Below are 24,585 nucleotides of genomic sequence, written 5' to 3' on the forward strand. Positions count from 1 at the left end.
TTCGTAGCAGATAATTATACCTCAATGATCATCCAGTTTAACGAATACAAAAGTTTAAATTTGTACTCGCAAAAATATAAAACTATCCAGATTTTTCAGGGACTCTCATTATAGAGAGAGAAAAACGAAGCTAGAAAGGCGGAAAGAGATTTACGGAGCCGAGCACCTTTATTATGGATCAAGTGTATTTTCCTAGCGGAGTTGGAAAAATTTTCTGTATTATGTGAGCTCTTTTAAATTGAATTTTTTCGCAGAGGCAGAAATATTAATTTTCGCTACCTGCATTAGAGCTTAACATTTCTAATCATAATAACGTAACATTATGTTCATATTGCCACCCCCCTCCTCCCTTGAAAACGATTTTTTAAACTGCAGCGTCTAAGGGAAATTATAACGCAAAACCGAGACAATTTAAACTAACTTATTGTAATTTACGCAACATCCAGATGTTTCCGTGTTTAATTGTTATATTTGTTCATTCCACATCCCTCTGACTCTAACATTCCACTCGAATGTATTTCCAACCCTTTGAACTTGATAATAATTAGTATAAACCACAGTGCTTTATCTACAAATCCTCAGATTTTAACTCTGTATAGTTTGTGTAGAATTTAGGTGCGAATTTTGGTGTTTATAGGGGATCTTTGAATGCAACTGATGTGTAACGAAACAGTAACTTTGTGCATATTACGTCAAAATTGTACATTACGTTGGGTGCTTTTAGAAGGTATTTAACTCAAGGATTTGAGCTTTTTTCTGTGTTTTCTTTGACCTTCGATATTTGAAAATATGAAACAAAGTATTCCTCAATTTATTCGGCTCGATAATCTCTGTTTAAACTAGCTTGTACTGGTTGTAATACCTGACTGGTTGCTAAGATATCAAGTAATATTTATACCTATGAATTGAATCAATATTGTTATGGGGAACTTATTGGCTCATTGAATTTATCATCAGTAGGAAATATAAATTGTATATCATTCGCGATTGAATAGTTACGTATTCTTGAATGTAACTGAAAATTCGAAACTGCCTACTGCCTTCTTACCGAAGCAGAGCTATTATAAGCTCACTTACACATTAATTGTATCAAAATTTTGAGGAGAATATTCAGAACACATGAGGACTATGCCTCGGAAATTTGTAGGGAAATTGTCTTCCCAAATGGCTCGAATTAATCGAATGAGCAAGCTCTACAGGCCTACACAAATTCTGTTGTAATATCTCTTTTACTTTTCGAGATACGGGACTGCTTTTATATTTAATTTCTTGATATGAAAAATTCATGTTTTCAGTTCAAGGTGTCGGAGAATGCACCTCCACGGCTGCAGGACTTGTCATGATCGAAAGAATATACAAACCATATTAGTCATTTTAAGGTAAAAACGGAACCCCAAAAAATTAATACCTTCAATCAAATCGAATTTTTCCCCATAATTGATCATTTTTTTACAGTGCCCATATGAACGCGACGTTAAATATTTATCGCAATTGTGTTCCCATTTTTACACATTTTTTTATTTCCAAATTGACAGAAATTGAACAATAATGACATTTCTATGTTACTGAATTTCTGCAAGACATAAAAGATTAGTTCAAAACAAATTTCTTTGCTTTTGAGGATCAATTTGTAACTTTTGACCCGATTTACAATATTTTTCGAAAATCAACTTATCACCATTATTCTTTCCTAGGATGCTGTTACCCTGCAGACGCCAACACTTGCAAAGCCTCATCGTCATCTGGTTGATTTGCAGCGGCGTCGCAGGGGGTACCAGCCCCCTTTGTCCCACCTCCTGCACCTGCAAACCCTCGGATAAGGGCAAACGTCGGATTTCCTGCTTGGCCGGGGGCATGACTGACCCGATCCCCACCGGACAAATGGACCCTCATACCGAAATTTTGGAAATTTCTGCACCACCAGAGCGGAAGAATTGGCTTAGCGTCACATCAATATTCCAAGTAAGAATTTTTTTTTAATTTCTCTGTGGACTTTTTTACATCGAAAAAGGGCAAACTAAGTCGACAATCGAGCAATTTTTGATAAATATTAATTGGTAATTAGTGTTCATTGGCGCCTCATTCTGGAAAAATGAATATTCCCCCGGAGGAGGAAAAGTTAAATTGTCGTTCCCGACCATACAGTTGAGATTCTGAAGATCTAAACAAATTAGAATGTCACCGGGAGGGGTGAAAAGTTGTTTGCATTTCAAGTTTGAGCCAAAACAGTTGCTTTAACTTTTGAGGTTAAAACCGCATACATAATGCAAAACAATCCAAGTTATTTTCTTTCCTACTTTGATAATAACTACCCGTTTTCTAAAGTTTACCAAGCTTCAGCAATTTCCAAAACTGTAATTATATTAAATGCGAAACCTTATTAAAGCGGCTTTATACAATTGAAACTAGCTGCCTTTTATAGCTGGGAATTAAAGAAGCTAATTTAATTTAGATAATTAAATTCGCTTCCCCTTTTAGAATCACGATTTTCTTGTCTTGGAAAGTAATGTTTTTATTTAGAAGGAGGTTGGTGAAATGTGTAGTAATAAGGCTGATATTTTTCTTCATTTTGGTACACAACTGTAGTGGACACTTCTACCGGTGCCTTTTAATATTCTCTAGACACTCTGGTGAAGGCGAGTTATTAGATTATTTTTTAGCTAGAATAATACAGAGGAATTTAGGGTGCCTGACAGGGAAGTTTGTTTAGCTTTTATCAGTTTCCATTAACTTTTTGAACTTTACATCAAGGTGTGAAAATAATTACATTTTGTGTTAAAAATTTCAATAGATTTTTGACTCCACAGAAAACTTTAACTACCAAAAACTTAAAAACAATCGTGAAAAGGTAAAATATCTATGTATATCTATATCGGTATATCCTCGTATTTGCAAACTGCCATATTGGTAGTTTTTAAAGTATTATGAATTTACGCTAAATTTTTAACACACATACAGGGTGTCCATTTAAGAGCCCTTCGGACTCCTATGAGTTTATTTGTGATTTCATTAAAAAAATCAGTTATGGGGATGTATATGAAGCTAACAAAGGTACATTTTAAAATTAACGATAACCATATAAGATGTCGCAAAAAAGCGCGACGATATAAATTTTAATATTTTTAAATGGGATCACCCGTATTCTTTTCACGTGATACAATTCTCTCTTAACCTTGTATTACTTTTTATATATAGTTTTTATCTTCGGATGCGGTAACTCGAAGCTGTGATGTTTTAAAAGAAATTTTAGACATTTGCAATGCTGCATAAAAAAAAATAATATCGTAGTTTTTTAAAATTAGATTTTGATAATTTCACTGTGGCATGTCACGTAAGATTCCTGCAGCAGGTACTAATAGTCATTTAGCCTAAAGAGCATACAGGGTGTCCACAATAACAATTTCAATTTTCTTTATTTTCTCGATTGGGTGTATTTGGGAAATAATGTGTTTTTCATGACGTGAGAAGAAAGAAAATTCAATTTTCTTCATTTTGTTATCAAATAATGTCATATTTATCTTAAGCGTTAATAAAATTATTAATTATTCCAGAAAAACCTGCATTCGTGGCTAAGTGTCTGAGTATTTAGCATGCGTTGCTATGATTTCAATGGTTTCTCGTTTTAAATTTGAAGAGCTTTTTTTTATGGTTTTTTGTTTCTTCGAAATCTGTTTATTTTGAAACTGGCCATCGAGATATAGTATACTGAGCAAGAACTTATATGATGAACTGTATGATTTATGTCAATGTTTCGTATGACAAAAATTGATTATTAGCATTTCCGGTTTACGCGCAACGATTTCATTATAGAGGACATCCTGGTGTAAGGAGCCTAGAAAGTCTAAAAAAGCGTTTTGAATAGACAGAAAGTGTTAATTGTGAAGAGCAAAGTCGAAATAAGAGGGTCTCGCTAGAAGAAGATGAAACATAGATCTCCATAATTGATTCTTTCATGAAATTTCAAATAAAGTTGTAGGAGTCCAAGGGGCTGCTGAATGGACACTCTGTATATGCAGTGTGACGCGCCAAAAATTACCACTAAAGTATATGTAGTAGGCAAAATCCTTCTATATATTTGAAATTACATTCTGGGATATTGAAAAAGTATTTTGTGTGAACTTTCAAGTTAACTCAACCTATTAACGACAACAAAACCCCTGTTATTTACCTTCATCATCTACTTCGAATGAATATATTTTCTCTTTAAACCTACATTTATCGCTAAACCGCTGTCACATAAACAAACACGAAACCAATCATCATCATTGATAGTTTTGAATCGGAAGTTGAATATATTATCGACGATCCTAAATAATTCAGCCACCTCTTTCCCTCATGGGTGCATTGACCACCCCCTCAAGCCTTCACATTACCTGTATTTGTACAAGCATTATGCCGTAGTTTCGACGCAAACGTGTATCTAATACCTATTTGTTCAGGTGTGTGTATTTTATGGGAGCATGGCTTCTCTCAAGACAGGACCTCATGTGTGGCTCATTGAAGACGGTCTGAAATAGCAACTAAGGCATTTAATATCCCTAAACTCTCAGTGTTGTAGGTGTAAATAGTAAACACCTGTTGTTAACTTAGCTAATCCAAATTAATTTCTGCATAAGCATGGTGGTAAGATAAAGTAAACTAATTTAGAAGCTTATGTCAGGGAAGTTAATTTGGACCTTCCGCGAGCTTTATGCACCTACTATTCAGTTTCCTTTATATAAATAAAATGTAGTGATGCATTAATAACATAGATTTAAGAATTAATTCGTGACACTTCAAGACATGCGAAGCTCGTTACCGCTTTAATACACCGCTTAGGTATCAAGCGTCATTGCATTAAAATTTGTTCAACCAAAACCCTGAGTCCCCCTTCCCCCCTTCTTATTACCTAAGTGCAGAAAAATAGTAAATTTCAATCATTTTAATGCCGGATCCTTAGTTTAGCTCAAAATTTCGACAGATCAATTTCTTCATCTGCATGTAACTTTTTGACTGGACATAATAACTGCGATTAAATCGAAAATTATAATATATCGTAGAGGTAATAATCAGCCACATCTATTCGCTTGTTTAATTATCAGAAATTTCATTAATCTTTGCCAGTGTCAAACATATTATAGTCAAAATATGTGCACATAGATTTGGGCTATTTAGTCCAATTATGCTATTATCGATACGCTAGATATGAGGAATTAATGTTTGAATTGAAATAATTAATAAATCAGATGCGGATTTAATTACTGAAATCCAAATTTCAAATGATGTAATCAATTTTCAGTTCTATCAGTTTTCGGGGTCTTTTGCTGCAGGTCAACGCACGATTGGAAATTCTTCAGTCAAGATTTGGATCAGACGAAGGATTGTTTGGAGCGAAATCCCGTCAACATCGATAGAAAAATGTATAATATCACGAATAATAATTCAGGTTAAAAAGTAGTTTGGTAATGATTAAAGGTACGACCGATTACGAAATGATACTCGTCGGGAATTTGAATCAACGAATAATATTTATTTACTTATTTAACAACAAGGCTCGGCGGGCCGATAGATCGCGTCTTTGGGTAGCCGGGGTGGTCGAGGCGCAGACCGAAAAGAGGAAGAGCCGCCTTCGAGGCTGCCTTCTTATACCCCATCGTACGTGACTCTCGGACCATTTCGCTCTACCTTTTTACCGGATTCCAAGTTGCCTTTATGACTGGGATTTCCAAGGCGGCGACACATAGGGTGCCGCCACACACCCCCTTACCAGTGGTAACGAGTGGTGTATTTTATTTGGGACCTACTTGTAACCGTTCGGGGAACCGTACGCGTCTTCCCGACCTCGTCCTTGTACAACTGGCATCGCTTGCATTTAGTACCTCTGGTGTAGGTGCCTGTTCTGTGTTTTCGCCTTTTTTTGTGAGTCCCTCTGCCTGGTTGATGTCGTCGCGGCAAAGGAAAGCGGGTTTTAGTCTATCTATTGAAACATGCTCTGGTTTACCCTTGATTTTGATCAGGAATTTTTTTTCGCTTCTTTTGATCACCTCGTAGGGACCGTGGTATGTTTCACGTAATGCCATCAAGGGACATCCGTCGTTGCGTATAAATACGTGGGACGTGTTCTCCAGTTCTTTGAAGATGAACACTTTGTTTGTGCCGTGTCGTTTTACCGGCACTGGTTTGATGTTCTCCACCCGGTGTTTTAATTTAGCAACATATTCCGTGTCAGGTTCGTTGTTGCTTGGAAGGAACAATTCTGCGGGCAAACGGATGCCTGTGCCGTAGATGAGTTCGGCTGCGTTGGCCTTGAGGTCTTCTTTAATGGCGGTGCGGATGCCTAGTAGAACGATGGGAAGGGTGTGTACCCAATCCTCGTTTTCGTGACATTTTATGGCGGATTTAAGTTGTCGATGCATCCGTTCTACCATTCCATTCGCTTGCGGATGATAAGCGGTTGTTCGCAAGTGTTTTATCCCTGCCCAACGGCACAACTCTTGAAATAGTCTGGACTCGAATTGGCGGCCTTGATCCGAAGTTATCCTCAATGGAACGCCAAAACGTGAGATCCAGGTACTGATGAGTGCGTGTGCCACCGTTGTGGCCTCCATATCCCTGATGGGAATGGCTTCGGGCCATCGAGAAAAACGGTCCACACATGTTAAACAATATCGATACCCGTGGGAGTGTGGCATCGTGATTATGTCGATGTGGACATGTTCGAAACGGCCTGCTATTTCTTCGAAATTCTGGATGGGAGCTGAGACGTGACGTGTCACTTTGCAGCGTTGACATGGGATGCACTGGCGTGTCCATGTTCGACAGTCTTTGTTGATTGATGGCCACACGAAACGATCTGTGACCAGCTTCTGGGAGGATCTCATGCCTGGATGTGCTAGTCCATGTAGGGATGAGAAAATTCTGCGTCGCAACTCTTTAGGAACAAACGGCCGGATCCTGTCGTTAGTTGAATCGCAATATATATATGCGTCTTGCTCAGGGAAATAGATTTTTTTTAATTTCAACGTCGTTTCAGCTGACATAAGTATGTCTTGCAACTCTTGATCGTTCGCTTGCGCGGTCTCAATCGTTTTGTGATCCACTGCGGTTGTTATCGTTTCAATGCGTGATAGTGCATCGGCGACGTTATTCTCGGACCCTTTTATGTGCCGGATATCGGTCGTAAATTGGCTGATGTAGTCCAGATGCCGAAATTGACGGGGCGAGCACTTGTCCAGGTTTTGATTGAATGCGAAAGTCAAAGGCTTGTGGTCGGTGAAGATTGTGAAATTTCTTCCTTCGACTGCGTGCCTAAACTGTTTGACTGCCGCGTACACTGCTAGTAATTCCCTGTCGTAAGCACTGTATTTGCGTTGGGCGGGGGACAGGGATTTCGTGTAGAAACCTAAAGGTTGCCACGCATTGTTCACCCGCTGCTGCAGGGCTGCTCCGATGGCGTAGTCAGATGCGTCCGCTACCAAGCTAATTGGCGCGCCGGGGACGGGGTGCGCGAGTAATGTTGCGTTTGCGAGAGCGTTTTTTGAGTTGGTAAAAGCGTTCTCGGCGATTTCCGTCCAAACTATAGGCGTGTTTCCCTTTTTGGTGCCTTTTAGAAGGTCGTTAAGGGGCTGTAAGATACCCGCGGCACCCGCGATGAATCGCCGGTAAAAATTAATCATACCTAGGTATCTTCGAAGCTGTTTCACGTTCGCGGGTTTCGGAAATTCGTTAATAGCGTTTACCCGTTCCGACAGTGGCCTGATGCCATGTTCGTTTACTGTATACCCAAGAAACGTGATCTCGTTAACCCCGAAAACGCACTTGGCGGAATTTATCACTACCCCGTATTCCCGGAGCCTTTCGAATAGCATGCGTAAATGCTGTAGATGTTGCTCCTCATTCTCCGACGCTATTAGAAAGTCGTCTATATATGCGTAAACGAAATCGAGGTTTCTCGTGATTTCGTCTACGAATCTTTGACAGGTTTGGCCCGCGTTTCGTAAACCAAACATTGTGACGTTGGCCTCGAATAACCCAAAGGGGGTAATTATGGCCGTCTTTTCGATGTCTTCGGGGGCCACCGGAATTTGATGGTACGCGCGCACGAGGTCGACTTTTGAAAAGATTTTCTTCCCGTGTAGGGTTTGTGCGAAATCTTCTATGTGCGGCGGCGTGTATCTGTCTGGTACGGTCCTCGCGTTGAGGGCGCGGTAGTCTCCACAGGGGCGTAATGAGCCATCCTTCTTCGGAACTACGTGTAGGGGCGAGGCCCATGGACTCTTTGACGGACGGATTGTCCCTCGTTCCAGCATGAGTTTGAATTCGGTTTTGACCTGTTTTAACCGATCCGGAGCGAGTCGTCGTGGTTTCGCATGCACCGGCGGTCCAGGCGTGGTTTCTATGCGATGAGAGACGTTGTGTTTTATCACCGATTTTCCGAATGTGGTCGGACGCGTCACTTCACGGAACTCGGCCAACAACTCGTGGTATGCTGAGTTACCGATGATTGTCTTCACCGAGGGCAAACCTGGGCCGGCTTGAGTTCCAGCTACCGCTAAGCTTGTGTTAGTGTCGAGTAGCCGTTTGTTTCGGGGGTCGACGAGTAGGCCGTAAAAACTCAAGAAGTCTATGCCGATAATAGCTGCACTTACGTCGGCTATGATAAAATTCCACTTGAACTCGCGACGAAGAGCCAGATTTAAGGTTACAACCACACTCCCGTACGTCGCGATGGGCGTCCCGTTCGCGGCGTAAAGTTGGTACGTACACCTCTTTAAGGGGCCGCGTAATCGATCGCGAGGGTAGACACAAATGTCTGCGCCCGTGTCCACTAAAAATTTTCTTTTAGAGTTTTTGTCAAACACGAAAATGCGGCGGGAATTTAGGCCGTCACTGAGCGCCGCTTTCACTGACGGTCTTACTCGTTTTCCGACGACCAAGAACATGGTTTTCTGCACCTAGTGGATTTTTCCCCGTATGTCTGATGGTACCAGCACAGGGGTCCGTCATTGCCCCCATCGCGAACTTGCGACTTGTTGCTGGTCTCGGACCTCGGATTTCTTGGTCGCGATCGGGAATGTCTCGCTCCAAGGGCTCTGCTGTCGAGGGCCTCGACTTTAGCCTCTAATTTGGCCAATCTGCGGCTCAGTTCCCCGATTCCGGGGTCCGCGGCGAATTTTTGAGTTGAGGCTGCCCGGACTGCTTGTATTTGTCCTTTTGCTGGCCGGGATTCGTGAATTCGGTCCGCGATTTCGGCAATCTTTTCCACGGCCGTGTCCTCCTTGCAAACCGCCAATATTTGCTGTATCGCCGCTGGGAGGCGCGTTTTCCACAGCGTGACGATAAAGTCGCCGAAGTTTGCATCTGAGCAATTTGCAATTTTTCGGAGATCCCTCAGGAATTGCGACGGCGTTCGGTCTCCCATCTCTTCGTTTTCGACCAGCTTCTGCACCCGAGTCGTGTCGGACATGGAGAGCCTCTTAATGAGCTCTGCCTTGAGCAGCGAGTAGCTCTTGTTTCGGGATGGGTCTGTTATCAAGTCCTCCATCAAATCCAACTCTGCTTCCCCTAGTGCCGCGATCACGTGTCCTACTTTCGTCGATTCCTTCGATATACGGAATAACGAGAATTGTGTTTCTACCAGCGAAAACCACAGGAAGATTCGATTTGGTCGGAATCTGGGCATTTTCAGAGCGACGGAATGGACCTCTCCTAATGCTTCGGCTTCGTCCGCGGGGGACCCACGAGGATATGCCGTTTCCGCGGGTCTCTCCATTTGGTCCATGCTTTATACTTTATTGCCCGTCACGCGCGAAACGAAAATTCGCGGGTTGAATACCTTTAACCCTACCTGTTAGAATTTAATCACGTCGGGGTCACCACTTTGGTAATGATTAAAGGTACGACCGATTACGAAATGATACTCGTCGGGAATTTGAATCAACGAATAATATTTATTTACTTATTTAACAACAAGGCTCGGCGGGCCGATAGATCGCGTCTTTGGGTAGCCGGGGTGGTCGAGGCGCAGACCGAAAAGAGGAAGAGCCGCCTTCGAGGCTGCCTTCTTATACCCCATCGTACGTGACTCTCGGACCATTTCGCTCTACCTTTTTACCGGATTCCAAGTTGCCTTTATGACTGGGATTTCCAAGGCGGCGACACATAGGGTGCCGCCACAGTAGTAAGCAATTAGCGGAAATTGTTCAAAAAATTCAGATCAGATTAAGGGAATTTTGAAGCAAATTAGATAATATTAAATTGTGAAAAATTGTATGAAAAGTCGGGAATAAGTTTCAGGCAATCTTTTGAAAGAGAAACCCTAAAACAGCATCAGGTGAATTTAGGTTATAATTAGGCAAATTGAGATAGGTAGGAGGTTTTGAATAAATCTGGAAATCAAATTAGGTAAAAAAACCTAACTATAAGTTAAAAAATTTGGTAAAATTGGAGACAAGTTTTACGACTATGATCGGGAAAGAGACGTTTGAGCAATATTAGGTGAGTTCAACTTAACATTAGGTCTATTATTAAGGGTGGTACAATGGATCTGAAAGATAGAGTTCCCATCTACTTTTGAGTCTGGCGGGCAATAATTGGGCCTTACAATACATATCTCAAAATACTAAACCGCGTACTTAACCTACGAAAGCGACATTACTAGACACTAACGTTAACCCTTGGAGAAAGACGTTAACTTTATCAGTTTGAATCGTCGGCCTTAAGCCCGGTTTTTCAAAGTACTGGTGATGTTGCCAGCAAATTAACTTCCTTGAAACTGGACAAGTTATCTGCTGCTTCGATTTAATTTTGTCGTTTGTGTTGAAATTATTTTGCTGGAGAATTTACCAGGAGTTACTTGAAGTTTGAAAAACCGGGTCTTAATATCGAAAATTGATACCTTCCAGCAAGTTTAAAACTGGACATAATGAATGTGATTAAATGGGAGTATTATGTGGCGCATAGATGTGGGCTATTTAGTCCAATTATACTATTATCGATATGCTAGATATGAGGATTAATGTTGGAACTGAAATAATTAATAAATGAGATTGGGGAATTAATTGCTAATGTCCAAATTCCTGTGACGCAATCAATTTTCAGCTCTATCAGTCTGTGAAAGCTTTTGCCGCAGGTTAACATGCGATCGGAAATATTTTGAACAAGTTTAATTTGTCCAGCAGTTCAATTAATTAGCAAACTAATGTGATGTTGCAACGTATTATATGTATGTTATACGAAATATTTGTTTTTTTTTCCAGCATTTCAAGCAACTGGAAGAGCTCCACATAAGCCACTCCAATATCAACCAAATAAACATGCACGCCTTTTGGGGTATTCCCACTTTGAAAATACTGGATCTGAGTTGTAACAATATTAGTGCCGTATTCGACCACAACTTTCGCGGCCTGGTGAATTTAATCGAACTTAACTTAGACGAGAACCGCATATCGTCATTGCAAAGTGCTGTGTTCAAGCATCTGACTGAATTGAGGATATTGAGTTTACAGAGGAACAAACTGCATATGTTGGTGCCCAGGACGTTCCTCAAGCTGGTTAAATTACGCGTGTTGCGGATTAGCGGAAACAAGTTTGACGAGCTGGATCCTGAGGCCTTTAAGGAAATTCCGGTAAGCACAGAATTCAGAATTCCTTATGCAAACATCAAATACCAGATATCTTCAACGATCCGCGAACACTTGGGCTTATCATCAGAAACTAACCTAGACACACCATTTGTTACTTTCAGGCCGCAAGTTTCTTGTCGGATAAACTTGGCTAAGTGCAACTGAACTTAGCAGTAAATCATTTCGGTTTCTTCAGGTTTGATGTTGGCGCCCCAGGTTGTGAATGATGTCCTTTTCCTGTAACAACTCAATTTCTTGCTAGAAACGACCCTTGGAGAATTATCTCTTTTAATCTTTTAAGTTCGGCAGCAGCAGCTCGTCTTTACTGTTTGTTTTTCAAGATGGGTTAACGTAATAAGTTAATCCTTTAAGAAGATAAAAGGGAGTGAGCAGGAAATTAAGGCGAATCTATTATTAAAATCTTGCTTTAAAAGACAGTTTAATATTGAACTTTTACTCTCAGTATTTTCCTCATAGTTTATGTAAGTGAATGATGTTTGAAATTAGTATTAATAGTAGTGCATTGCGGCAATATGCAGCAACGAGGTATAAAAAGGTTCTGGAGTTGCTCTTTCTCCGGTAAAAAATTTCCATTGGTTCTCTTATTAATTTTGATGTAGTCCCTGCTGGCAGAAGTTACTGTATTTTATGAGGATATTTCAGATAGATTCTCGTTTAGTACGCTTTCATTTAGGTCGATGGGAATTTCCAACTAAAATTTACTGTACTTATATATTTTTAAAAAAGCTGCAAACGTCTGTAAATTCTTGGGAATGTTTGATGGTAAATCTATCCTAAGTGTTTTCTGATTGTTTTTACACGATCCTTGAAAGGCGATTTTTAAGCCTTTCCTTCTATAGAGAGTTCTTTTCTCTGTTGTGACGAAAACAATCCAGACATCGCGGCGCCTTCGCCGTCCATACATGTCCGGAAAGACGCCTTCGATGTAATGTCTTGTTTTGCTTTCCGCGTTACGTAGTTCGAACACAAACATCCTGTAATGAAAAACCAGTTTTGTATGTTTACAAGGTGCAATTCATTTTCCTGAAAATGTGGATTTTTATGTATTTTTTAATCTTGCTTCGCAAAATGTTATTATATTATTTGTGCGAAGCGTAACTTACGTCATTGACTTTAGTGCGTATTAGAAATGTAAGTAAGGCATCGAAAATTTTAAATTATGTGAATTTTCGGTAAAAAATTAATGAGTTCTTGACGAAATGGTGAAATACATATTTCTTTAATTAAATCTATATTTCGATGGAAATATTCGGATGGTTTGCGGTATTGTTTCTCTGGACTTTTGATGGTTTTTTTAACGGTCTCAAATTAATTACATTTTTTTTAATGTGACGATCCTAGAACTAAGTTCACAGTGAAAAATCTCCGGGATCGAGATTTATTAAGACATTGAATGGTGAAATGCAAAATTATATACACAAGATATAGTGCCACTTCGGTATTCTGTTAAACTTACCAGTTTTTTAAAGTTGAATAAAGCTTTTTCGGGAATATTTAATGTCCATTTTTGAGAAGCTAAATAATTTTTCCCAGCCGTTATGTAAAAAATAGTTAATCTGCATTTAAAAATCTATTGGATTTTAATAGACTTTGAAAACATTTTTTTAAATCGAAAGAAGGGGATTCTCATACTCCCAAATTGAAAATATTTTTGTGTGGTAACTTTAACCAGAATAAATTCAGTACCTCCATGGCATTTTATTTTTAGCAACATTGCTTAAATATGTCAATTTTTATTTTACCCGATACATTTTTTGGTAGTATTCTGATGTTACATATTGTCAATCCTTTAGCTAGGGTGCCAGTTACCCTTTAAAAATTAAATTAATAGGGGGTTCAAGTGATACAACATTTTAAAGATTTTTTCAACTTGACTTTATTTGACATATTACTTTCCATGATAGAACAAAATAATAGTAAAAATAAATTATTTTTATACTTAAATGTTGTTTATTTACTTGTTATTTTTTTACGAAATATTTTTAAAACCCAACTGTAATCTGAGTATTCCTTCAATACCAAATTTATTTCATTTCGTTTAATACAGAAACGAAGTACTTCACGTAAGTTACAATATTGCGAATTAAGCCTTACTAAACTAACTTTCATAAAATTTAAATTTTAATAATGATTGGATACGACGACAGAGTCCGAACACATAATGAGGTTGTTAAATTATTTAAAAAGTGTCCTGATTTATCACCCATTAATCAAGGAACTACAAGTAAAATAGAAAAAAATTTGAAAGTCGTGGTCATGTGAGAAATACCTCAAAGAGCAGATCGCAAAAAATTGTGGACACAAAAATTTACACTTATTTTGGCATTAGAAGAAAAACCGATTACACCAGTCCGGCAGAAAACTCGTGAACATTTAATCAGTAATACATCCGTTTTGAAAATATCACAAAATGCAATTATTCGACCTTATAAAATGTAAATAAATCAAGAATTGTTTTAGAATCATGAAGCTCGACGAATTGAATTTTGCAAAAGGTTTATGAATGCTGTTCAGCAATTAGAAATATCTATGGAATGGATTTTGTTTACTGATGAGGCAACTTTTACATTAAATGGACACGTCAATAAACAAAATTATCGATATTGGTCTGTAATGCATTGGTAGTTATTGGATGAGAGAATCTCTCGCACAGTACCCTGTCAAACCAAATGTTTAAACGGGTATCATAGGACACCGAATATTAAAATCAATATTTTTCGATGAAAATTTAAATGACCAACGATATTTAAAATTTTTTTAAGACGAACTAGTTCCTATATTATCCAATTTGTTTCTTAATGAAGTAAACCTAGAAATACCGGGTGAACGTATTCGGTTACAAGATGGAGCACCACCACATTTTGCTTGGAACGGTCACTTGTACCTAGATGAAATTTTTCCAAATCGTTGGATAGGAAGAAGAGGCTCAGTAGAATGACTGCCGAGATCTCACTCCTCTCGATTTCTTCTTATGGGGATACCTGAAATCGGAGGTTTACGATACGAAACCACATGATATCGACAAACTCAAAGAACGCATAAGACAAGAATTTAGACAAATCACTTCGAATAATTTAGAAAATGTGAGAGATGAGTTTTACCGCCGTTTAGGGCCGTGTCAAGAAGTGAACGGTGAACATTTCGAGTAGTTGCTAAGTTAACGAAAATAATAATTTGACTATTTAATTTTTTTTAATTTTTAGTATTATTTTGCTTTATGATGAAAAGTAATGTGTCATACAAAGTCTGGTAGAAAAGATCTTTAAAATTATGCATCATTTGTACCCCCTTTTCATTTAAAATTTTAATTGTCACCCTAGCTTAGGGGTTGGCATTTGTAACATCAGAATACTACTGAAAAGTGTATCGGGTAAAATAAAAATTGACTTGTTTAACCAATTTTGTTAAAAATAAAATGTCATGTAAATACGGAATTTATCCCGGTTAAAGTTACCACACCATATATATGATCGCATGCACCTCTAAAATTATTGTTACTTGATTGAGTTTACCTCGAAGAAAGTTTGTGGAGCAGACCTGACTCATCAGGGGAAATTATTTTAAAAGGTTGATTTCTAAGTACTTATGTTCTCAGGATGCAGTTCTCAGATACGTAATAACATAGCAATCCTAGACTGTCACTAAATCTCTCCGATACAAAGAATTTCTTAATGAGCGATGCAGCTTTGCCGAAAGCGACTTAAAATGGTTCAGATTGGTAACGAGATATATCTGAGGATGTCATATAAATTCAACACTATGTGCGACTTCTTGCCTGATTTTGAAAGGAAAATTTGCATTTCTGCCTAGAAACTGTCTTGATGAGGTGATTTGAACTAAAATTTAATCATTTACGCAGTGAAAAAAACTCCGTTTGAGGTATATTAAAGAACGCTGTAATTTTTAAAAACCATATAGAAATAATGTACTCGTGAGGCAGCCAAAAGGGATTATAATAATCCTTTCCTTTTTCCCTTCAAAGTTGACGGCATGAAACGAAACCGAGGCGGCGCAGAAACTCGATATGAATAAGAAATGAGGTTGCTCTAAATTAAAAACAAACAATAAAAAATAATGATGTGTGTTTCGCTGAAAATTGTGTTGAGGATTATGCATAACGATATGTTGAGCTGAAAATTGTCAGCCAAATGGTTTTTTGAAGCGACGAGGCGAGCGCGCAGCCCCATTGTCAGACACGAGGGTCGTATTTTCTGATTCGGTTATTTGGGTTAACATCATCTAATGATTAATGAATAAACGTCCGGTCATTAATTTTATGTGCACTATTTTGGTTTATTCGCGTTTAGGATATTTCATGACTATAGTTACCGCCCTGAAGGTCGCTTTAGGATCCATTTACGTTGTATTGGGAATATTCGAATAAACTCTCTTTAAATTTATAAATTAAAAATTCTTAAACAATCCACGAAATTTTTGAAATCATCCAGAACTAAAAAACGAAATAGAAAATCGGATTGGGAATGTGTGTTCAAGCTTTTCTTGACAATGGAGAATGTACATTTTTGGTGCGAAATTTGCAATTGTGCCACCTACCGGCAGTACTCTTAACGGGTTAAATTTTTTTAATTTTCACAGAAAATTTTCGAATAATATTATTTGAGGTATCCACTAATTTGGTTTGAAAATAAATGCGTACTGAAGGAATTCGCATCGGAAAAGTTCGAAAATACCCTATATAAGCTCCCACCAACATGCAGCTTTATAGCAACGAAAACATTCGAAATTTACAATCGCGCTGGGAAGCCAAACAACTTTTTCTCGTCCACATGAAAGTTTGGAGAAATATCCTTTTAGTTAGTTTATTTTTCATTGCCCCGTTGGTATAGATTTAAAGGAAAGTTTCTAGCTGGCAAATATTTACTTCAATCTGTCGACTAACTATGCGGAAATGTGCTTTATTAAAAGGAAATTATTTTCTGGATTAAATTATTTGATGTTTTCATCAAAACGCTCATTGAAAGACAGGCAACTTCCCATACAAATTTTGACTAATTACACATCTCAAAACCCGCTGTCTCACGCTTTCTAACTTTAAATAAGGTAATGTATAAGGCAGAAATTAACCAAACACCTGCAAAACTTCAGTTCTCTTCCCTCTTTCTCTCCCTCTCTCGGCTGAATCAATTTTATAAAGTTTCGTAAATTACTTCAAATTAAGAGTAAATATTTGGGAAACTTGTTCCAGGTAATCCTTGCGAGATGTCCTAGTTTCCTTGAGAGTAAATTTTTGGAGTTTGCCAACTACATTTCCCTGTTCTCGAGCTCGGAAATTTGAATTTCGAGATTCTAATTAAATACCTACTCATCTATTTCTTGGTGGAATTATGCAAGATCCTGTCTGTCTGTTTCTGAAATATAAAGTGGGTTCCAACGCGGGTGTTTATGAGATATTTTTGATTAGGTGATCAATTTTCAGGGAGGTGCATCTACCAAACGCGTGCATCACCACAAGAAAACAGACAATTTAATATTCGAAACAAATTACATTTAAAGTGGGTTTTGATGAAGACAGATGTACTTTTAATTTATTTTTAAAGAGGCCACTCAAATAGAAAATGAGATGCAACTTGGTTTAATTTAGAGGAAATACTTATGTTTCCTTGCATCAAAACAAAACCGCTAATTTTTGGTCTTGGGTCCCCTGTCAAATCTGCCAGTTTGACAAGTTTGCTAGACATTAAGTAGTGACGTGTGAACGGAGGATTTTAATACCTCAAATATATTATGTAAACATCGTGTTAAATAGATTTTAACTATTTGCTTTCTTTTAAAATAGTCTGAATTTCCAAACAAATTCTCGTAAATTTTTGGCTTTAAGACTCATTAATAATTTATCAAATAGAAAAAATTAGCAAAGCATTTGGCAATAACGTACAACCCCTGAATTTAGAATACTTTCAAACTGTTGTTAATGTTCTTAAGGTGGTTTTCTATCGACGATGATTTGAAATATATCACTGTTGAAGAAACTTGTCTAAATCCACGACCACCATTTATCGGAATGCAGTTTAAAGATATAAATTTTTAATTAAGATTTCGAAGCTTTTTGGTTGGTGTTCTGTGAATAAATCTAAGAGGAACATCTATTTATTAATTAGGAACTGAAAGATGGTATGTGACTAATATTTCCGTTACAATGTGACTCTTAATAGTTACCAAAACATAAAACTTGCTCAAACCTGTCATAATACTTAAATAAAGTCGCGAAATTTTTAGCCATAAATTTCCTCAACAGCCTATCAAATTGCCAAATTTATGATGTAATAAACAATACCAAGCCTGGATTTAAAACGATTTTTAAATTTTCTTAACGGCAGATCCAGAAAATGCTTTCAAGCATTGGTATTTGGGAAGATTTGAAAGATTATTGTGGACTACTAATTCTTCAAATTATCGAGATCCCTATTTTATCTTTTATTGACACCGTGTTGCTAGAATTTTTACAATTTTTAATTGCAGATTTCGGATCCTTCTAAACATTTTTGATAAGTTCAAATGCCCTCTTCTTCTCGTTAATTAATTAAATTTATGAATAGGGCACTTCCAGACAGTACGTCTAAATACATATTTGACATGGACTGTAGAAGGAACTTCGTGTCATCTATCGGAATGCGCTTCCAACTGATTTTTCTGGAGGTCGTTGATTATGATTTCAGAGTATTATGATCGATTTCTGAGAGTTTAAACTGAATTTTAAATGATCAATCTAAGAAAAGTAATTTATGAGGCAATGTTTATTTAAATTTTAACAGATACTTGACAAATAATTTGACACGCAACCCTCTAATTTTACTAACATCACCACCATAAACAACCACTCCCCCTCTTCACTTCAACTTCCCCCTTCAATACACTGAAACCATTTTTTTTGTTCCAGGAATTGCGAACGTTGGAATGTCGACATTGTGGCCTCCAGCGGATAAACACCCAAATCTACCACTTGTTGCCTTATTTAACTCACTTAGACCTGGGATACAACGTGATCCAGTATTTATACTACGACGAATTCCAGGACTTGCACCGTCTACACAGCCTGAAACTGGACGGCAATTTGTTTCCAGTCATTCTGGAACACACCTTCGTAAACCAGCAGCAATTGAAGTATTTATGTTTAGCAAGAAACCGGATAGCAAAGTTGCCGGCAACTGCCTTAAAGAATCTTACTAGCCTGGTTGAACTAGATATCGGGTATAATAAGCTTTATAAAGTGGAAAGCGTAGCTTTCTCTCATATTGCTAAAAGCTTGGAAAAGCTAGTAATTAGTGGCAATAACATCAAGCTTGAAGGAATTAAAACTGTTGTGGATGCTGTATATAATGTGGTGGATTTGAGTGTGGCAAATATGAAAATCCTTGATTTTCCTACGAACTTTTTTCCAGACGGACTCAAGTCTTTGAATCTTTCTGGTAATAACTTAACAGAGTTGTTTCCAGAAATGTTACCAAAACAGTTGGAAAATTTGGATCTTAGTAATAACAAACTCAAAGGCCTCAACCAGAGTGCCGTACTCCATTTAGAATCGCTGAGATCAGCTGATCTGCGAGGTAATCCATGGACGTGCGAATTGTGCCATATCACTGACATGTTTTTTCGTGTAAACAAATCGAACCTGTTTACGAATCTAACTTGTGCCTTCCCCAGTGTTCTAAACGGTAAACCCTTAGTTAAGTTAAACCTAGAAGAAATCCCCCCTTGTGGGGGGACTGAATACACTGAAGAAGACTTCGAAGAGACCAGCAGAAGAGGATTGTTCATAGGCCTGGTTTGCATACTAACTTTAGGCGTTTCTTCAGTTATATTCGTGGTTTACTCCTGTGTTAAAAGACATAGAGATAATGCAGCGCAAAGAGAGAAAAGGACTGCGGAGAGTTGTCAAGAAAACAATATTGCTCATGCGACAGTATTCAGCAAAAGCCAAATAAGTTTCCAGTTTCCTTTAGACTTGACCGAGAGGAAACTGTCGGTTTCTACTATTGATGAGTTTAAGAAGGAAGATCGTCAAGGCATGTCGAATGGGTCAGTTGTAACGGGTCTGTAAATATCTAAAAAAAATAATGATACTTTTGGCTTGTCTCATTAAAGCTATTTAGATAGACCGAAATTGTTGAAGTTATCACAGATGTAAATAGAGGGATATGAATGAAAGTAAAACAATATCGAAACTAATTTCCGACATATCTTAGAAAATGGCGTGATTTAATTATTGTAAGATATAGGGTATTAATGTATTTATCTCTAAAATTGCAAACTGGCTGAGGTATTAATAAAGATTGTCTAATTTTTTAACTAGTGGTTCTCTAATCGTTTTTAAGTGATTGTCGGGGAATCCAATGAACTTTCACAGATCAACCTCGTGTTCGTTATGTGGTTAAAAAAAACTCTTGGAAATTAAAAACAAACGAGAATCGCAGTGTTGACACGTCTCTTTCGTTTATATTTTTTTTTAATTTTGCAAAAATTGAACAGACAAAAAAGTGAATTTATCCTCTATGGCTTCATCAGAAATGAAAGGTATCTCCGATAAACTAAAAGTGTAAACAGACAATTCAAAATCGATTACGCTCTGATTACCAGTTATTTCAAATTCCCGAGTTCTAGTCGAGGCAAAATCAAACCGTTTGATACAGTCGCCTGGGGAAATCCTTTGAAGCAGTAAATTTGCGTTAGTAGTTGACAAGTTTTCTGCTGCCTTTGAAACTAGACAGGATTTGTGTATCATTGGTCCGATTTAAAAGCTTCCCAATAAAATGCCTCCCCTTTTAGCGAGCATTCATCTCTCGTGTTTCCTATCGCGATTCCAGCTCAAAAATCCCTTGTCTAGGGCGTAATAGAGAAGCAAACACAAGAAGGTCTCTGAGAAAATGTTAATTTAGTCGAATTTGAGATTGAGAGAGAAAACTCAATATTTGTGCCCGGAAAATTAACAAACACTTTGACAGATTCGCCTGAGGGGTTTGGTTCGACAGATAAAGCGTAATCGACGTTAATTGGCTGATATTAATCGCTCTAACTTCGTTTCGGTTACCACTTGTTTTGAGGCGAAAATATTAAAGCGAATTTATTGGATATTGTCTGCAATCCATCCCATTATAATTCTGCATGTTCAGAATTGAATTTCTCATCGTTTGAGCAATGAGTCTTGATCACTTCATGAGGCCACCTCAAGAGATCTAAATGATGAAAAATGCCTCTTTTGCAGTGAACCGAGATCCTGACTTTCCGAAACAATCAACGGCTTCCTTAACGTTCGCCCGAGGAGAAATTACAGCAGCGCTACTTCCTCTATCAAAAGTGGCCAGGGTTGGAAAACAACCCCATTGTATATGCCATAAAATAAATTACGAAGTCAAACGCGCTCGCCCTGTTTGTTCATGTATAAAAAGAGGATCATTAATACTCATCCGAGTGTGAAAAACACATGAGCGAATGCCAAGAAAATAATTCTGCAAACGTGTATATATTCAGACACGTTTCGGGAAATTTTCGCTTCTCACGTTGTTGCTGTTTATTGCGGGGATTTACGATGTATGAGCGGCAGGCATTTAAATTTGTCGTGAAGGGAATATTGAGGAACCTAATTATAAATAACAATATGTATACCGGGTGATTCAAGAAGGTCGCTCGCTCTTATTACTTTTTTATTTTTAAACTTGGAAAGTTGAACTTTGGATGGAAGTTATATAAAAATAGAGCCGATTGATTGACATTAATGACATTTACTTAGCACTTCCGGTTTGACCGGAAATGATCCCAACTTTCGATTTTTCAATTTAATGCCCTATAAATTTTTATAATATATCATTTTAAAAAAATATATTTTTTTAGTGAAATAATTTATGTGCTGTTAGTATTTGGGGACCTGTCGTCAACGGCCTTTCGATGCTGCGTGACTTCATAAGGAAAAGTTTCCACTTAGGAACCATCCAGGCTGTCACTATTAGAACAAAAGTGAATAAAATGAAAACGGGAAATGCTAATGATGAAGAAAAAAACACAATTTCTACAAGTATAAATAATTTATTTTTTATTTTGATATTTGGAAGGATGCCATGGTGTGCTCCAGGGCCAACGTATGTTTTCCTAAATTTGAATATTTTAAATAAATTAACGGTTCATTTATAAATAAACATACATTGTATTGAATATATAATAAAAATCAGAAAAAAATAATCTTTTAGAAAATCACAATGAGCCACCATGTTGCCATTCGAAAAAAACTGTTTTTTCGGTATTTAAATTGCTCATAAAACAAAAAGTACTCAATAAAATGGAAAATTGGCATTTTTCCCCATAATTCTGACCTAAAATTATGCCTAATGCGTATGCCTCGGTGGCGTAGCTCGACATGAAAAAACGAAAAATTTTTTTTTTTTTAAATGACATATTTTTAGACTTAAAATGACCTTTAAAGTTCAAAAATGTTAAAATTTATAGGGCATTAAATTTAAAAATCGAAAGTTGAGATAATTTCCGGTTAAACCGGAAGTGCTAAATAAATTTCATTAACGTCAATCAATCGGTTTTATTCTCATCTAACTGACTTCCAAATTTCAACTTTGTAAATTTAAAAACAAAAAAGTTATAAAGGCAAGTTGTATTTTTGAATTACCCGGTATATTTCATTGGCGAGGATTTTAAGTGTGTTTTAAAATTATTTTGAACATAGCTCAAGAAACGAATGTAAGATCTAGCTTAAAAACAAACATACAAGCAGGTTAATATTATGTACCTTTTAGAAAGTTATTATGCAAGGTGTTTCCTAAACACACAGAGTAATAATTTAAGTTGATATTTCCTGAGCCAAAATAAGAAAAAAAATTACAAACATGTATCCAGAATCGCTTCGTATCCGAAATACAAAATGTTAAAAAACAACTCTGATGTTTGCGAAAGTGTTCGACACTCACTTAGAAATAGATTCGATGTATGTAGCCTAAGTAGTGGTATACATTTAAAACCATTTTTGTAGATTTTGAAGTGTCAATTCAAGGAATATTACAAAAGCTTATTATGCATCAATGCGTCATCGTGTTTACAAACTGAATAATGTCACACTTTAGGGAAAAAGGGTTAAGAGGGTTGTCAACTTTGACCTTTATTCTTACTCGTTACTTTTATTGAAGCATCTTCAGTTTTTATATTAAATAACATTTTGGACATTCCACGCTCATATCACATTTACATTTCCATTTTTAAGTAATCATATTCACGTAATAAAAATTTTCTTTAAAAAATGCACTATGAAATAATTAAAACTTTGAATTGAAAGTTTTCTTATGCTCATCTCCAATATTTTCTTTTCTTATTTGACAATTTTAGCTTATCTAGCCTTCAATTTGATAGGTTCCACATAAAATAATATTATTCTTTACTCTGCCTTATAAAAATTTCAGAAGAGTTTATATGTAAAACTTTATTCCTACGCCTTAGCTATGTTCTCATATACAAAATCACCATAAATTAGTGCGAAAGAAATAAAAATTGTAATTGATTTCAGCACCAAAATCACAAGCACAAAATCACAAAAAAAGGGACAATATTTTTATAAAGTCAGAAGGTTATTTTTCTGTGTAGCATGTACAACCTGGGAGATATATTACATTAGCCAAATCTCTAACTTTCTTCATAATACAGTCATCTTATAGAAAAAGTGACTTCCAATTGTGTCAATCTAAGAATGTACTAACACAAGATAGTACTTGAGACCCATAAGGTAACATGAAATACAACAATGTCATTATTCCTGACAAAGAACTGAACAATCTTAAGAGATTTATCGCGAAAAGAGTAGAAATCGTCATACACGATAACTCCATTAAAAAACAAACTAACATAAAAGACTTAATAGCATACACCGCATTCCTCTAAATCAATACTAGCACCAAGATCGGCAGGGACAGAATAGCACTTTCAACAATTTATTTGAAAAATCCTGGTTCGTCCAGACTCGAGCTACGAGAAGATAAAAATATCGATATGAAGAAGTAGTAACTAGAGGTGTTTATTGGATTGAAAAGGAATTGTAACATGAAAAATATTAAATTACAACACTCGTGTCCTCAATCGGCCTGATATTTGACTTGATTTTATTGTAGAATTTATAGTGTTATACAGAAAAATGAGATATATAACAAAATTGTTAAAAAACGCCTATTATAAAATACATTTTAGTACTAAAGAGGTGAAATATACTTACGGGGCATAAATCCCACTAAAACGGAAAACACGTGGATAAGTGCCAAGAACATTAAATGTACACGGTTTCCTGAACCTGGAATTTTCAGCATTAAACCTAAGGGAACCCGTTAAAAATTTTTATTTCAACTATAGTTCTACCTATACCTGCGAACATTTATTTAAACGATTTACCGGAAAATAAAATTCAAATGTTGCAATAATTAGAGATTTTTTCTGGAATAAATATTTCTATTATGGACCCGAGATCACATGCAGTATTTTCATTTGCTCAAAAATAATTTTATTTATTGATCATAAATATAAAATAAACAACGAATGTATTTGCAATTTCTCCTTTTGTGTTTGTGCAAAAACATGTGATAAATTAACAAAATAAGCATTCGAATATCCCCGGCAAATAAATTTGGAACTGGCAACGCTACATTAGAGTCATGCATATTTCCAAATGGCTAAATTCCGAAATACCCTTTTACGCTTGAGACGGCCCCATAATAACGCTTAATGAAGCAATTGCGATGAAATATGGAGCACCTTCTAGAAACTCTCGAACTTTCACATTAATAAACATACAATTTACGGGAAATTCGGATAAGACAAATGAATATAATCAAGTCTAATATTTTATGCATTTTATCTTAACAAATGTTGCTGCATCTCTTGAGGGAAATTAACTGAGCAAATACTTAACAAAGGCGAAAGGAAAGAGATGTAAGTTGTGAGATCAAGTAACACTACTTTTCAT

The 24,585-nt window shown here is 36.9% G+C and overlaps 2 protein-coding genes across 6 annotated transcripts in view; one reads left to right on the top strand and one right to left on the bottom strand.

Moving 5' to 3' along the window:
* LOC136348918 (carboxypeptidase N subunit 2-like) overlaps positions 1 to 19,931 on the top strand; it is a 51,642-nt gene extending 31,711 nt beyond the window's left edge. For all 4 annotated transcript variants that reach the window (XM_066300118.1, XM_066300113.1, XM_066300136.1 and 1 more), the window contains exons 2-4: positions 1,695 to 1,962; positions 11,238 to 11,606; positions 18,523 to 19,931. In XM_066300118.1, the coding sequence (XP_066156215.1) occupies positions 1,696 to 1,962; positions 11,238 to 11,606; positions 18,523 to 19,683 (1,797 nt within the window). In that variant the 5' untranslated portion in view covers position 1,695 and the 3' untranslated portion in view covers positions 19,684 to 19,931. The remainder of the gene's footprint in view (positions 1 to 1,694; positions 1,963 to 11,237; positions 11,607 to 18,522) is intronic.
* Positions 1 to 24,585, bottom strand: part of LOC136349003 (uncharacterized) — a 54,474-nt gene that overhangs the window by 27,627 nt on the left and 2,262 nt on the right. The window contains exons 2-3 of one of the 2 annotated variants that reach the window (XM_066300268.1): positions 4,428 to 4,508; positions 4,169 to 4,373 (exon numbers count right to left, since the gene is read on the bottom strand). In XM_066300268.1, the coding sequence (XP_066156365.1) occupies positions 4,169 to 4,177 (9 nt within the window). In that variant the 5' untranslated portion in view covers positions 4,178 to 4,373; positions 4,428 to 4,508. Of the gene's footprint in view, positions 1 to 4,168; positions 4,509 to 24,585 lie in introns of both variants that reach the window. The other variant, XM_066300260.1, reaches the window with a different exon arrangement.

Source organism: Euwallacea fornicatus, chromosome 2 (assembly GCF_040115645.1).
Source record: "Euwallacea fornicatus isolate EFF26 chromosome 2, ASM4011564v1, whole genome shotgun sequence".
NCBI lineage: Eukaryota > Metazoa > Arthropoda > Insecta > Coleoptera > Curculionidae > Euwallacea > Euwallacea fornicatus.